At 40.0% G+C, this 15,973-nt stretch overlaps 1 protein-coding gene across 1 annotated transcript in view; it reads left to right on the forward strand.

Annotated features, from left to right (window-relative positions):
* Positions 1–3,413: 3,413 nt before the first annotated feature.
* Positions 3,414–15,973, forward strand: part of gpc5a (glypican 5a) — a 1,004,507-nt gene continuing 991,947 nt past the window's right edge. The window contains exon 1 of the mRNA XM_060825935.1: positions 3,414–4,037. Coding sequence (XP_060681918.1) covers positions 3,884–4,037 — 154 coding nt within the window. The 5' untranslated portion in view covers positions 3,414–3,883. The remainder of the gene's footprint in view (positions 4,038–15,973) is intronic.

The following is a 15,973-nucleotide window of genomic DNA, read 5'->3' on the forward strand; positions in this document are numbered from 1 at the left end:
GACAAAATAGATTCGAATTAGGCCAATCAGTTTAAATTATACCCCCCAAAATACCAAATTCCAATCAATTTTGAATTGAGTATATTGACAATCTTAAAAGCCAATGACACAATGCTTTGGGGTATAAGACCAGGGAAAATTGAACAGTTGAGAGGAGAACTGCCACCAGACCAACAGCTGTAGACTGCTAGTCAGAACTTTCTAAGAGGTATCTATCTAGAGAAGGAGTTTGCACAGAGAAAAACCTCAATACTAACCTGGAGAGCCAATCTACCCAAGAAGATAAAGAGAAGATTCGACTGCTGGTTGCTTTTAAGATATGGATTTTTCTGTCAATCTTAATTGGGAGGTTTATCAGACTAATATTATAGAAGGGAAGGTAAAAGATAGTTTAGAGTAAGGACTTGTAAATAGTTATTAGTTAATTATTCTCCGTTATATTTTGAGAAGAAAAGTAGTCTACAGAAAAACAACATATACAGACCAAATATTGAACTACAGAAGCAATTATCCCAACACCCACAAACAAAGTTGCATTAGAACATTATTTCAATGAGCCAACACACACTGCAGCACAAAGGAAATACGCAGAGCAGAGGAAAATCACCTGCACTGTGTGTTCAAAAAGAATGGGTACCCAATGAACACAGTCTGCCGATTTCTCAGCAACAAATCCAAATAAGCAGACAAAACATCCAGAAACCCTAGCCAATCTCCCCTACATCAAAGACATCTCTGAAATGACTGCCAGAGTACTCAGACCCCTTGGCATCATGGTAGCCCACAAACCCACCAACACACTAAAGCAGCAGCTAATGAACTTGGAAGACCCTTTACAGACAATGAGCAAAACTAACATCATTTACAAAATACCATGCAAGGACTGTAACAAACAATACATTGGACAAACAGGCAAAAAACTAGACACAAGGATACATGAACACCAATTAGCCACAAAAAGACATGACCCTCTCTCACTAATATCCTCACAAATGGATGAGGAAGGACACCACTTCGACTGGGACAATACATCCATCCTAGGACAAGCCAAACAAAGACATACACGAGAATTCCTGGAAGCATGGCATTCCAACCAGAACTCTATCAACAAATACATCGAGTTAGATCCCAACTATCACCCCCTGAGAAAAGGAATAGGAAGTGACTTCATCACAGGAAATAACATCACCAAAGGAAATGACATCACCAAACCCAAAGAAACCCAAACATATAAATAGAAAGCAGGAAGTTTCAGCATTGCTTTGCATAAAGTCCACTGAAGATGTTACCTAGTAAGGCAATGAAACGTCTGGAAATGAACCTTTCAGCTCAGCGAGCAAACCTACATCCAAAACCTCAACCTGAGCTACAAATCTTCTCAAAACTCGCTAAGTCTGTTATATGTTAGCACTTGGTAGTTCTTCTCTCAAATGTTCAATTTTCCCCTGGTCTTATACCCCCAAACTGTGTCACTGGCTTTTAAGATTGTCAATATACTCAATTTAAACTTGATTGGAAACTGGTATTTTTGGGCAGTATAATTTAAACTGATTGGCCGAATTTGAAATTTTTTTGTCTCCAGGCAGTGAACTAATTGAGTTGTTCAATTCAGTGTTACATACATTGTTGCCTATTTGAGAACACTTGGTGCTGTGTCTGGTTATTCTGCTGCTTTTAAAACTCTTAAAGATACACCCACATCTTCATAACATAATGGTGAACTGCTGCAGTCAATGTACTGTAGATAGATGCACACAGGAATTCAAGGATTTTGAGTAAGCAGCACTGAATGAGTGGCAATGTACTTCCAAGTCAGAATGGTGAGTGGCTCAGAAGGGAACTTGCAGGTGGTAGTGTTCCCATAATCTTGTGGCCTTGTCTTTCTTGGTGGGAGTGGATGTGAGTTTGGAAGGTGCTGAATTTCTGCAGTGCATCTCGTGGATGGCACTCATTGCTGTTATGGAGTGTCAATGATGGAGAGCATGGATGCTTGTCGATGTGGTGCCAATCAAGTGCTTTGTCCTGTATGGTGTCAAACATCTTTCATGTTATTGCACACATCCAGGCAAGTAGGAAGTATTCTATAACACTTCTGACTTGTGCTTTTTAGATAGTAAGCAGGCTGTTTTTTTTTGGGGGGGGCAAGAAGTGAGTTACTCACTGCAGTATTTTTAGCCACTGACCTACTCTTGTAGCCATTAGATTGTATGGTGAGTCCAGCTGAGTACCATGTCAACAGGATGTTACTGATTGTGCCACCATTCAATGGCAAGGGGTAATAGGTTAGTTGTTTCTCATTAGAAACAACCATTGCCTGATATTGTGTAGATCTTGTTGCATTTGAACATGCACAGCTTCAGTACCCAAGGAGTCACAATGGAACATTGTGCAGTATTTGGCATACAGCCCCACTTCTGACCTTATGACTGAGGGTAAGTCATTGCTGAACCAGCTGAAGATGCAAAGAAATGCTGATTCCTGTAGCTAAGATGACTAACTTCCACAGAATCCCTACAGTGCAGAAGGAGGCCATTCAGCCTACCAAGATTGCACTAACCCTCTGTCAAGCATGTCACCCTGTAATCCCACATTTAGCATGGCTAACCCACAATGCCCACACATTTTTGGACTGAGGGGACTGAAACCTATTCAGACTCTGGGAGATTGTGCAAATTTCACAGTCACCCAAGGCTGAAAATGATTGCAGAACTCTGTAATGTGAGGCAGCAACACTAACCACTGCACACCATTCTGCCCTGCCTTCCTTATGCCAGGTATGACTCTAACCAGTGGAGAGTTTCCTCCGATTCCAACTAATTCCAGTTTTGCTGGGAATCCTTGATGCCATCCTCAGTCAAATATGGCCTTGATTTCAAAGGCTATCACTCACACCTCACCTTAACTCGGTGGTTTGACAGAGGTTACAGGTCAGTAGGAAGGTTACACCTCCAAATGCACCGAGACTTCCGCAAGGTCCTGAGACACAAGACGGAGTTCAAATTATGGTGATCAGGTGGGATCATTTTTCTATGTTCAAGATGAGTTCGGACCATTTCCCAAGTTTTATTGTATTTTTTTCTCAAGTTAAAAGAAACACTCGAGCCAAACTATGTGCTTTTGTTGCAAGTATCAACGTGGACAAAAAAAGGCCAAGTTCACGAATGTAGATTGGATATACAGGTGAATTCTGGAGTCATACCGTACCGGAAATGTTAATTCCGTCTCTCCTCAGCTGCTGCCAAACCTGCTGAGTGTCTGCTCTTACGTTGGTGACATTGTCTTCATGTAAAATAGGAACGATATTGCCAATTGGCAAAGCGCACAGCTTGCACGGAGCTGGAAGTCCGACAGCAGCCAGTGGGTGGCTCTGATCTGAAGCGTAGAATACAGGCAGTCCAACAGCGGCACCTCCAAATCACAACAGGCAGCGGTCCGCTTGTTGGGAGTGAGGCGCTCATTCGCGGAGAGACGGGCGCTGGGCGGCTTCGCTCGGTGCGAAACTCCGGCCACTTCATCCCGAGGAGGGGATGGGGGTCGACACAGAGGCTGCTCGCTGCTTTCCAGCTTTTCACATTTCTCCCCCCACCCCTTTCGGTGTGACTTTGTAACATTTCCAACTCGTATTGACATTGTAAAAAGCAGCAGCCGGAGAAGAGTGGGGACCTGGCGGAGAAAACTCGCTGGTTCCTGCCACTTTGATCGCGCCCTAGTTACGTACCTTTTCTTTGCGACTGCTTCAGTTTTTGTTTTCAGGAGAAACGTCCGGGTCTGAGGGAAGGCCGGAAATATATACATTTATAAAGAGAGAGAGAGAAAAAAAAGTTTGAGCAAGTTCCAGGTGTGGATTGATGTCCCAGGCGAAGCACAGGGAGCTTGGATAAGGATGAAGGGCGCACCTTGTATCAGGGCGGCTGTCCTCCTTCTCTTGCTGCTGGGGAGTTCAGATGGGACTGAGCCCGACTGTCAGGAGGTCAAGAAAGTTTTCCAGCGGCGACAGATCGGCCCGTCCAGGTGGCTGCCAGAGAGTCCCAGGCCAGGTGAGCACCGAACCACCTACCATCATCTCTTTGACATACCATCACCCGTCCCCTCCACCCCTACCCCCCCCCCCACAGCCCCCCAGCCTCCCAACTCCCGCTCCCTCTGCATCCCGATCTGACAGCGAGCCGTCACCTCCAGCTTCAAAACAGACTCTGCAACTGGCGCTGCATCATTCTACATTACACAGAAACACACCGTGGGTTATCACGGTACTGTACACCAGAGGGGAACATTTAGACGCTGTCCAATTAGTTTAGTGATTTTTGAGATGGAGTCCGAATGACAAAGTCACTCCCAAGAGGGGTTCGTTTCAAACTGGCGCCGTGTTTTATTTTAAGGTGGAGGGCATATAAAGTGGGTTAAAATGCAGAGTGTGATTTCCCTCCCGGTTTGTCCCGCTGTTCTGGCGTATGTCTATCGGGGAAACGAGCGTTTCCGTCAAAGCTGCTGTAATGCAGCGACAGAACAGTTCCTGACGAAATTCAGCTTGCGTTATCTCCGTTGATATTTCCACTGTTTTGCAAACAAACCATCAGGTACATTTAAACCAAAAACCACGAATTAATCAGTTGAAAGGATTGCAGCCACTATAATTTATTTTTGTGTGGTGTTTCACTGCCGTGGAATCATTTAGTGGATGCGCATGCACACTTTCCAAAGCACCATCTATAATAAAATTTGCAGCGTCTGTATGAACGGAAAATTAGCAATAGGTTAGGAAACAAAGATTAATGGTGAATGTATTTTTTCATATTGAAGCAAAATGCAGTTATCTCATCCAGGAGTTGAGAAAAATGTTCTTTTTCATAAAATATTAGTGACCTAGGGTTTACTTTATAAAGAAACTTCTTCAGCAGTGTCTGTTTCAGGTCAGATTTCCGGTATCATGCTTCTATTCGAATATATAAGACATGATTTCCAAGTTTGCAAATGTCAGAAAACTTGGAAAGATAGTAAACATTAAGGAGAATAACAGACTTCAGTAAGACTGCGGCAGACTGAGGGATGGGTGGGCATATAGCAGATACTATCCAGTGCACGAAAGTGTAAGGTGATTCGCTTTACTAGAAAAGATGAGAGGCTCTATAAATAAAATGATACAATTCTAAAGACAATGCAGGAATAGAGGCCTTGGGATATGGGTCCATGGATGTTCGAAGGTGATGGTTCATAAGAGGAAGGCAGTAATGCTAAAACTCTATGAACACTGGTTAGACTCGATATGATGCATTAAATTGCATTGGGGAAAAAATGTCAATGCTTTCGATAGGGTCGGAGGAGATTTAGACGACTTGATAAAAGACTGCACTAAAAAGGAGAGACGGGGTAATGAGGCTATTTTCCTTTAAAGGGAGATTTGGTAGAAGTTTTAAACATCTTAAAACATTCCTAAAAAAGACACGTGAATCAGGTCTGAAATGCTGAAAAACCCACATTATAAAGGAAACAATTTATACTGCATTAAAAATTGGTTGGACTGTGGTTGACAGTGAAATGCAACAAGAACTGTTAACTGTCAATCTTCATTAATAGATTAAATCCAAACCAGAGAGGTTGACTGTGATTGGTCAGCGTGTTGCCATGGGATTAACTGTCACTATAGCTCTTCATTGCAAAAAAGTACAATGCATGGATATACTAATTTGATCCATAAAGAATAGGGACCGATGTGTGAATTAGAGGCATCACTTTGTAGTATATCGAAAGCAAAATCTTGGCTAGCATGCTTCTAAATAGAATTATTCCAACAATAAAATCGAAGAATCTCTGGAAGAAGGCCATTCAGCCCATTGAGCCTGCACAATCCCTCTAAAGAGCATCCCACTCAGACCCACACTCCTTACCCTATCCTTTTCACCTGGGACATATAACTGGTACTATTAAGTGTTCAAAAGTACAAAAAGATTCACTTCACTGGAATGGATGAAAGCTACTAAAACAAAATGATGCAATTTTAAAGAGAATGCAGGAGAATAGCAACCTTGGGGCATAGATCCATATATGTTTGAAGGTTATGGGAAAAGTTAGGAAAGTGGCTGTGACAGCACATGGGTTCATTTTCTAAAGTAAGCATGGAGCACAAGAGGAAACAATGCTAAAGACACTGGTTAGGCTGAATATGAAGCATTTCCCAATGCTGTTTCACTTAGCTTGCACATTCCTGGACACAATGGGTAAGTTAGCTTTGTGAATCCATCTAACCTGCACGTCTTTGGACTATGAAAGCCAAAAGACTCTGAGGAAACCCATGCAGACATGAGGAAAATGTGCAAATTCCACACAGGCAGTGGCCCAAGGCTGGAATAAAATCAGTGCTCACCACTGAACCACCCCAAGAAAGTCTTCCTGGTAGTCAATACATATTCAAAGCCAATTGGAGATCCACAGGCATAAGGTTTGGGCTGAATGGTCCAGAAATGTAAAGAACAAACAAGTGTAAAGGCCTCTATGCTACTTCTATAGTTCTCGTAAGATGTGTGGTACAAGTCAGTCAGGGGGTATTGGAAGAAATAATTTCAACTGGGGTGCCCTCGAATATTCCTCATTATTCTCTGTCGTATACTCTAGGCCAGAAGTTCAAGCAGATTGGAACACTCTCAGACAGTTTTCCTATCTTCACTAATGTTCAGGAAAGTTGTATCTAATATTGACTCTTTCCTCTCTTATTCCTTTTGCCCAGTCAAGAGGCTGAAAGAAGGCATACAAATCTGCTTTTGAACAGGTGTCAGTCCTCAATTTATGGTAATTACTATTACATACCACATCACTTGAAAGTGTATTGTGAGGCTGGTGATTGTGCTTTTCTGGCACATATATAGGAGAGAATGCAATTCATTATAAACAATTGCTCAGGAGCAGCAAATGCCTTTTGGACTTTACTGTTAGCCTAAAGAAAACAGACATGCTGTACCCACCACAGTCCCAAGGAAATGAGACTCCACTGCATGTCTGCATTGACAGAAGCAAACTTAGTACAGTAGCACAGATTACCTTTCTGAATAGTATTATTTCAAATGATACCACTTTCAACAAGGGCATAGACACTTAACTGTCCAAAGTTAATAGTTCCTTCTGATGCCTCACAAAGTATGTCTGGCAAAAGTTTTCATCAGGCATTTCTAATAAAATTCAAGTATAGGAATGGTGATCACCAGGACTGTTTTGTATGAATTGCAAACATAAGCTCTTCACAGAGAAAAAAAACATGATTGCCAGAGGGCTCCCATCAATGCTGTCTTTGATTCATCATGAACATCAGTGAACAAGCTTACAATTAAGTCCCCAACACAGCCAATTTATCTAGAATCAGGTACATTCTCTTACAATGCCATTTGGATTAGGCAGGACATATGCCATGTTTGGAGGATTCTGGGATGCCAAAAGCAGTGCTTTATTGTGAAATAAATTCACTGGACACCAAAGTACTTCACAAGTGTTTCAAAGACGGGCTGAGAAGGGAGCTCTTTCTCGCTGACATCTGACCAGTTAATGTGGGAGCTGGAAGCTGCTGACGCAGACAGTTGACACACGAACCAGGAACACAACCTACAATTTCAAAACTAACACATGTGAAACGGCAGAAGAAAAATACAGACAACGAAGGATTCTGCTTGTGCCAGTGCTCCTAGAAATCGTGAGTGTTGACGCCATCGCTGCTCAAAAGCCTGCAGTTCAAACTGACCTCTTTGGTCACTGAAAATCAAGCCAATTACACAAAGACAAGCCTTCCCATGATGTAAAGAATCTGCCATCCCCACCTATCAAAGAAATTTCATTTTTCTTTCTGATTTTTCAGATACCTTTTCTAAAATCTTATTTTTGTTTTGTTCAGCTAAATTTATAACTGTAAATGAAACAACAACAAAAAAGATTTTTTTCTGATACTATTCTTTTTATGTTGTTAATGAAAATGTAGAAAAAGGAATAGTTGTTATAGGCAGCAACTATTATATGCGTTTGTGCTAACTTGTCAGAACTACAATATAAACAAATTGTATAAACTGGGCATTTCTCCTTGAGTGAACCAAAAAGACCTCCTTGTGAAACAACTGCACTTAGCAGTGTTACTATGTAAACATTTCCTGTACCTTGAAGTAATGGAGGAATTTGTCAATGTTCTTTATACTGTATTAAAAAGTGAACATTCTTTCATAAACTGATACAGTTTTCTGTATTAAGTGGGTTTATATTTGGATTGACAACCCCAGAAGCAATTACAGTTTATTATGGAGTTCATCCAGATGTTAACATGGGAATAGCGTGAAATAACAACAGTAAAGGCAGGGATGCAGAGGAAGTAGTCCAGCACTATGGGTGATAATTGTATTTTTACTAAATTTCTGTTGATGAAATATTAAAATAAAATGGAAGTATACCTCAATAAGTTTATCAGCTTGTTCTTCATGTACTTTTAAAAGGAATCGTGGTATGTCGTCATCAATAGATGTTCCTCATCCATAATTGACCTTGATAAGGAATTAGTGAATTACTTTCTTTGGTCTATGGCCTGTACATTAACTTTAATCATAAATATGACAACTTTGAATATTTATAGATTATGCTGCCTCTTAGTTAGAATGTTTTTTTAAAAAAGCTGGATAGTTGGCAAGCTGTATCAAATTTGTTTCATCATGGCCCATAATTTGCACTTTAATAATGAGTTCTTATAGATTTTCAAAATGGCAAAAAATGATCATGAGTTTTGTTTTAAAAAAGGCATAATTTCTTTAGGTAAGGAAAATAGACTTTTGTGCATTCATGTGATGTCAATGGAGATTACATGTACACACTATAATCATTAGCTGGCACAAAATTATCAATTGAATATTGATTACTTTTTCCTGAAAATCAACATTTTATACTTGGAAACCATCTGTTCTGAGCTGTGCAGGTTGAGGAGCTACATCAAAATATTAGATGTGATGGTATTATTCCTTGTGCTAATTATGCAGCTATTTTAAGATCAAGGCATAATTTGCTGTGGACTCAATTGGCAGGGCATGTGTTTCAATAAAGTCTTGGAAATTAAGTTGTTTTGTCATGAATGACAAAACAGAAAAATAGACTAACATCTTGCAATAGTTTGTACAAAGCTATCTGATTAATACTGACAGAGTACTGTGCCATGGGAATTACTAATTGCATTTTGTAGAGAGTACTTGATGCTGGAAAGTGACTCCACAAATTGAGGCATTCAGATAACATCACAAATGCAAAAGGAAGACTAAAACTGCTTATAATTTCTCAGTGAACTTGGATTATGTTGCAGTACTGAAATCATTCCCTGGATCACTTATATTTTGTAACATCTTTCATGTCTGTGCTGCTTCATTCAATTCATCCAACATTGAGATTTTTTTTTCCCTGTTGATACTCGATGAAATTATAACACACTTTATTAATATAATCTGTTATAAGAAAATGCTATGCCTGGTGTATATATTAGATAGAATTTACTGACTGTATATTATTTCTTTAAACACCACTAACAACCATAATAGGGATGCAAATTTGTGCTCTTGTTTGTAACAGGCCTGAAATTTGCAGCAACATTTCAAGAATTCTATTAACATGCTGCATATATAATAAAATGTTGGACTAATGCCTATATGTTGAGAGGCATTAATACAAGTATTGGGTCCATATCATATAATCCCTTAAGTGTGGAAGCAGACCATTTGGCCTATCAAGTTCAAACCAATCCTCCAAACGGCATTTCACCGAATTCTTGTAACCCTGCATTTTCCTTAGCCAGTTCATCTAACCTGCACATTTTTGGACTGTGGGAGGAAACTCACACAGACACAGGGAGAAATGGAAAACTCCACACAGATACTTGCCTGAGGATGGAAGCAAACCCATGTCAATAGTTCTGTCAGGAAGCAGTGGTAACCACTGACCCACCGTGCTGACCAAGTTTATGCAATCATCAGATAAAGTAACAAATGATTTTCATAGTATTTATCTAATCTTGTTCAAGTAATAATTATGAATTTTAAAAAATTCAGTCTTGACCATTTTATGTCTGAGTATACTTAGATTTTAGTTTTGCAATTCTCTGTTTTGTACCATTGGAATGGAATAACATGTATGACTTAAATGAAACGCTTTGTTATTTGATTAACGTGTAGTTTAAACATACAAAATCAAAATGTACATTGGGAAAGTATTAATTATCTTATAGTGTTAAATATACTGGTTGTATAAAATTGCTTCATTTTTGCGCATAGCATAATGTAGTTTGGGTGGGACAGTGTGTTCGTCTCATTTTCTTAACTGAGTTACGTGCAGGTTATGTTTCTTCAATGTTTTCCATTGATTTTTGGTTTACTTACTCTTTGCTGAAGATGTTAGTTTTTTAATAGAGCACTGGTCCTGTATATATCCATAGAAATTGCAAAATGGAAATAGGCCATTCAGCCCAATTGAATTGCTTTTTATCATCCATTTTTCAATATTTTTATAACTGACATGCCTGTTTCTTATTATTTTTGACCGCTTTCTTTGAATTACCTATCTAATCTGACTTAAATGTTTGTGCATCAACTGTTCATTCTGGTATTACCTTCCAAAGTCTCTCAGTTCTTTATGTTTGGAAAAATCTTTCTCCTCTCTGTCCCAAATATCTTGCATTTAATCTTGTATCTCCATTCTTTGTTCTTTGGCCTCACAATTCCTAGTAGCAATCTATTTTAATTGACTGTCTAATCGCTTCTTAATTTTGAACTCTTCAATCAAAACACTCAGAAATGTTAATCGTTCTAGCCAAACAGCACTGATTTGATCTTCATATGAGACGACGTCATGATGAATCTTCAAAAGAATCCTCTTTAGATGTTCATCCAAGGATGCTGAAATTAATAGTTAACGTTAAATGTCCATTTGTGATCAGTTAATTAAGCATGTTCATTATTAAAGCCCCTTGTCCTCAACATCATTTGGCAGCATTCTACTGTATCCTTTCTGATAGTGACATGCATCTGAAATCAGGAGACCAGAATCACACTCAGAATTTCAATGAAGGCTAACCAATGATTTCTGGTAGGTGTAATGTTATCCATAAGCAACATTTTTGTTCAATGACCTTATATTAGAACTTAAGATTCTATTTATTTTGCAATGTTATCATCTTGTCTTTCTGCTATTGTGGATTTATGTAATGATATCCCAAAGGCTGTCTTTACTCTTTCAACTGTTTCAAACTTTAACCACTTATTGCTCTCCTTTATTATTCTTGCCAATATTTCTCATGTGACATTTCTTTTGAGTTTCATCTGAATTTACACCCACATGTAATCACACCCATTATCTGCATATTTTCATAGATGGTCTGTGACCTGAGGATGTGAAAGAGTGGTAGAGTCACACAGCACCGAATCAAACCCTTTGGTCCAACTCGTCCGTTCCGACCAGACGTTCCAATCTAATTGAGGCCCATTTACCTGCATTTGGCCCATATCCCTCGAAACCCTTCCCATTCAAGTACCCGATCCAATACCTTTTAAATGGTATAATTGTACCTTTGCAGGTCATTCCATTCATGAACCACCCTCTGCATGAAAAAGGTACCTCTCGGGTCCTTTTTAAATCTTTTCCCTCTCACCTTAAACCTATGCCCTCTAGTTTTGGACATCCCTGCCCTAGGTAAAATAATTTTGCTATTTCAACTATCCATGCCCCTCATGATTTTATAAAATCACCCCTCAGCCACTGATGCTCTGGGAAAAAAAAACCCTCAGCCTATTCAGCCTGTCTGTATAACTCAAACCCTTTAATCCTGGCAACATGCTTGTAAATCTTTTCTGCACCATCTCAAGTTTAACAACTCTTTTCTATAGAAGGGCTACCAGAATTGTATAAAGTATTCTAAAAGTGGCCTCACAATGTCCTGTATGATTGCAATGTGACATCCCAACTGGTATACTCAATGTTCTAACTAATGAAGGCATGTGTGCCAAATGTCCTCTTCACCATCCTTTGTACCTGAGCTGAAAAACAATGGCTTGGACTTTCAAGTATAGAGAGAATTGAATGATTCAAATTAAGTTGATGTAATTCAGGGCATGAGGGAAGTCCTGACAAAAGCAGTCTGTGGTATTTATATGGGAAGTTTAAGCTTCGAGCGTTGCTAGATTCCCACGGCAGTGGAATCTCAACACCAGAACTGTGGAAACTTGGCTGTTTGCACAATACTTATTCTAGATTTTACAGAGATTTTCTTTTCTCTTACCAGGGGTAAAACCTGCTGTGGTGTGCAGGATAAATTCAGTACGCTGAAGTGTCAAAACCACCAGCAGCATGGTAACAGTACTCCCTGATAGAAGCTTGAACCCTTTAATATCCAGAATCGCTTAGCATGCACACCCTGTTCAGTCTGCATTTCCCTCGCAGCAATGCTCACCTTCCCAACTTTCAAGACCTCTGACCCCTGTTCATTAACATTGGGCCACTGTCAGGATGAGGCGAGTAGATATTTTATAGGGGGAGGGGGTTGGGTGAATACTATTGGGGTTTGTGAAGTAGGGTGGTGATGAACATTATCAAGTGGATAGAGCTGTGCAATTTCAGATGTTGACCAGTTCATTTACAAACAGTGGCTCTGATTTTCCATGGAGTTACAATCACTGTCGGATTGTTGCTCTGTTCCTACTTTTGCCCATCTGGATGCTATTTAGCATTTCTGGCTGGGTTGTTTGATCTCAGCATTTCCACAATTACAGTTTGTACCTTTGGTTGAAGAACTTCATTGTAACTCTGGAGTGTCAGGGAGAAGACTAGATAACTGACTTTTCATGGCATCAGGTGGCTTAAGATAAGTTTAATGTCTGCTGCGAATGTCTGTGAATGGATAGAATGGATGAAGGGTAGGAGACTTTTTTGTGGAATGATCCAGAGAATACGAGAATTCTGTGTTGGAAATTTAAACTTTCTGTGATATTCCTATGAACACCAGTATATTGGACCTCCATTGGGTCCTGACCCGCATCTTATTGGATATCAGGTCTTTGACTAAATGGAGACCAGAAAATCTGGGCTAGTGTAAGTCAATGAACTGAAGACAGACCACAAGCGATGTGACTTCAGTTTATGATAACAAGTACATAATTTCTAGACACCTAGGTTCCCAATTCTGTTTGGATTCAAAAGAGGCGGGGGACCAGAAGATAAAAAGGCTCCAAATAAAATGCTAAGTGAGCAGATTGAATTGCAGTCATTCCATTTCACTATCATGAGAGGAACTAAGCCATTTCTGTAACAGGTTTTCAAGTATTCTGCCAAAACTCTTAATATTTTGAGCCTTTAATTTGAAGCTTCTTTTGTGACACCTTTTCAAGACCAGGTGAAAATCAATGAATGTAATTTATTTATCAATAGGTGTAATTGTTTTCTCAAGACCTCTCAAATTTATTAGACAAATGTTGATTACATGTAAAATTATCTTGAATGCAATTGAGGGTTCATAGAAATATGAATATCTTATAGAGTCATAGAGATGTACAGCATGGAAACAAACCCTTCAGTCCAACCCGTTCATGCCGACCAGATATCCCTACCCAAACTAGTCCCACCTGCCAGCACCCGGCCCTTCCTATTCATGTACCCATCCAATTGCCTCTTAAATGTTGCAATTGTACCAGCCTCCACCACTTCCTCTGGCAGCTCATTCTGTACACGTACCACCCTCTGCGTGAAAAAGTTGCCCCTTAGGTCTCTTTTATATCTTCCCCCTCTCACCCTAAACCTATGCCCTCTAGTTCTGGACTCCCCGACCCCAGGGAAAAGACTTTGTCTATTTATCCTATCCATGCTCCTCATAATTTTGTAAACCTCTATAAGGTCAGCCCTCAATCTCTGACGTTCTAGGGAAAACAGCCCCAGCCTGTTCAGCCTCAGCCTATAGCTCAAATTTCCAAGACTGTTGATATTTTTATTTTTAACAATCTCCCTCCGTACATTGTATGTGTGTCTCTCTCTGTTCCACTTTATCTTTTATTTAAGGCAAATGCATCTTTCATGCCAATGTTTTTTTCAGAATCAGAAATAATGTGTACAGCACAGAAAGAGGCTACTTGGCTGATAATGTCTGAGTCAGCTGAAAAATGGGATACATAGCCCATTTAACCTTCCAACATAAAATAAAAACAAATAATTGTGAATACTGAAGATCAGAAACTAAAACAGATATTACTGGAGAACCTTAGCAGTTCTGGCAGCATCTTATTACATTCCCCTGAATCCCTGGGGTTTTTTGTTTAACTAGCCTGACATGTGGAACCTTGTCAAACACATTGCTAAAATTGACTGCTTGTTACTTTCCCTAAAATATCAATCAAGTTTGTTTTTAAGTGACTTTTTTATTCACTATAATCATGATTTTAATTCGGGCTTTCTGACTATGACCAGACAGTTAAAACGGTGACTGGGCACAATTTTCTGCCTTACCATCTCTAGCCAATTTAAGTACCCAGCTTTTGGGCATGTTGAGATAACCTGCTGCAGACACATGTTGGTCCTAATTAAGTTACGAACGTTGAGATTTAACCAATATCATTTTCACTGCAATATCATTTGAAGTTGGATTTGCAGCCATGATGCATTGCTGGTGCTAAAGTTGCTATGGAAGCTGAAGTGAACATGATTTGGAGGCCAAAGAGATAAACATAATGATAGTTTAAAATGTGTTACTGAATTTTGACTGATGCTGAGGTAGTGACCTGTTCTTTGGATCCTATATCTGCCTACAGGTCTTGAGATCCTGCCTGTCAATTTAAGGAGGTGCCAAAATGGCAACACTTGAATGAGATTTACCATGTTAAATTGGATCGCAGGATTGCATTATTCACCTGCACTGCACTCCAACCTCAACACCTCTGCACCACAATCCTGTTTAAAGTTCTGAGCTGGGAGTTTGAAGCCCTCAACATGGCATTGTTATTGAGAAATATTGAGCTGCATAATTAAGCCTTCTATTGAAAATGTGTGTGCTTTATCATTCCCTTTTTCAAGAAAGGGAATAAGGATAACCCTGGGAACTCCAAGCTAGTCTGGCTTACATCATTGGTGGGCAAATTATTAGAGAGGATTCTAAAAGACAGAATTTATAATTATTTGGAAAAGCATAGCTTGGTTAGAAATAGTCAGCATGGCTTTGTGAGGGGCAAGTCATACCTCACAAGCCTTATTGAATTCTTTGAGGATGTGATGAAACACATTGATGAGCACAGAGCAGTGGATGTGGTGTATATGGATTTCAGCAAGGGGCTGTTTGACATAGCCAGAACAAAGAGGCAGGTGTAGCTGGGGTCATTGTCGGCTCTTTCTTGACCATGTCAAACAGTCCTCCCTTCGGTACCTACACAGGCACTGTGCCCCTACTCTTCTGTCGTTACATCGATGACTGCATCAGTGCAGCATCCTGCACCCAGGCTGAACCAGAGAAGTTCATTGACTTCGCAATCAACTTCTATCCTGCCCTCAAATTCACTTGGTCTATCTTGGACATCTCCCTCCCCTTTCTTGTCCTGTTCATTTCCATCTCCGGCAACAATCTCCAAACAGACCTTTACTACGAACCTACAGACTCCCATAAATGTCTGCACTACACCTCCTCTCGCCCAGTACCCTGCAAGAACTCTATCCTATTATCCCAATTCCTCTGCCTCCGCTGCATCTGCTCAGACGAGGAGACATTCCACTCCCAAGCATCTCAGATGTCTACCAATTTCAAATAACGTGCTTTCTCCCCCTCTGTCATCCAAAAAGCCCTCCACCACATCCATCTCCATTCCCAGTTCCATTGTTCTAAGCTACTCCCTCAAATGTAATAAAGACAGAGTCCCCTATATTCTAGCCTAGTCTCCGAATTCAATGCATCATCCTTAAACATTCCTGCCAACTCCAACTAGACCCCACCTCCAAGAATATCTTCCCC

Source organism: Hemiscyllium ocellatum, chromosome 6 (genome assembly GCF_020745735.1).
Source record: "Hemiscyllium ocellatum isolate sHemOce1 chromosome 6, sHemOce1.pat.X.cur, whole genome shotgun sequence".
NCBI classification, from domain to species: Eukaryota; Metazoa; Chordata; class Chondrichthyes; order Orectolobiformes; family Hemiscylliidae; genus Hemiscyllium; species Hemiscyllium ocellatum.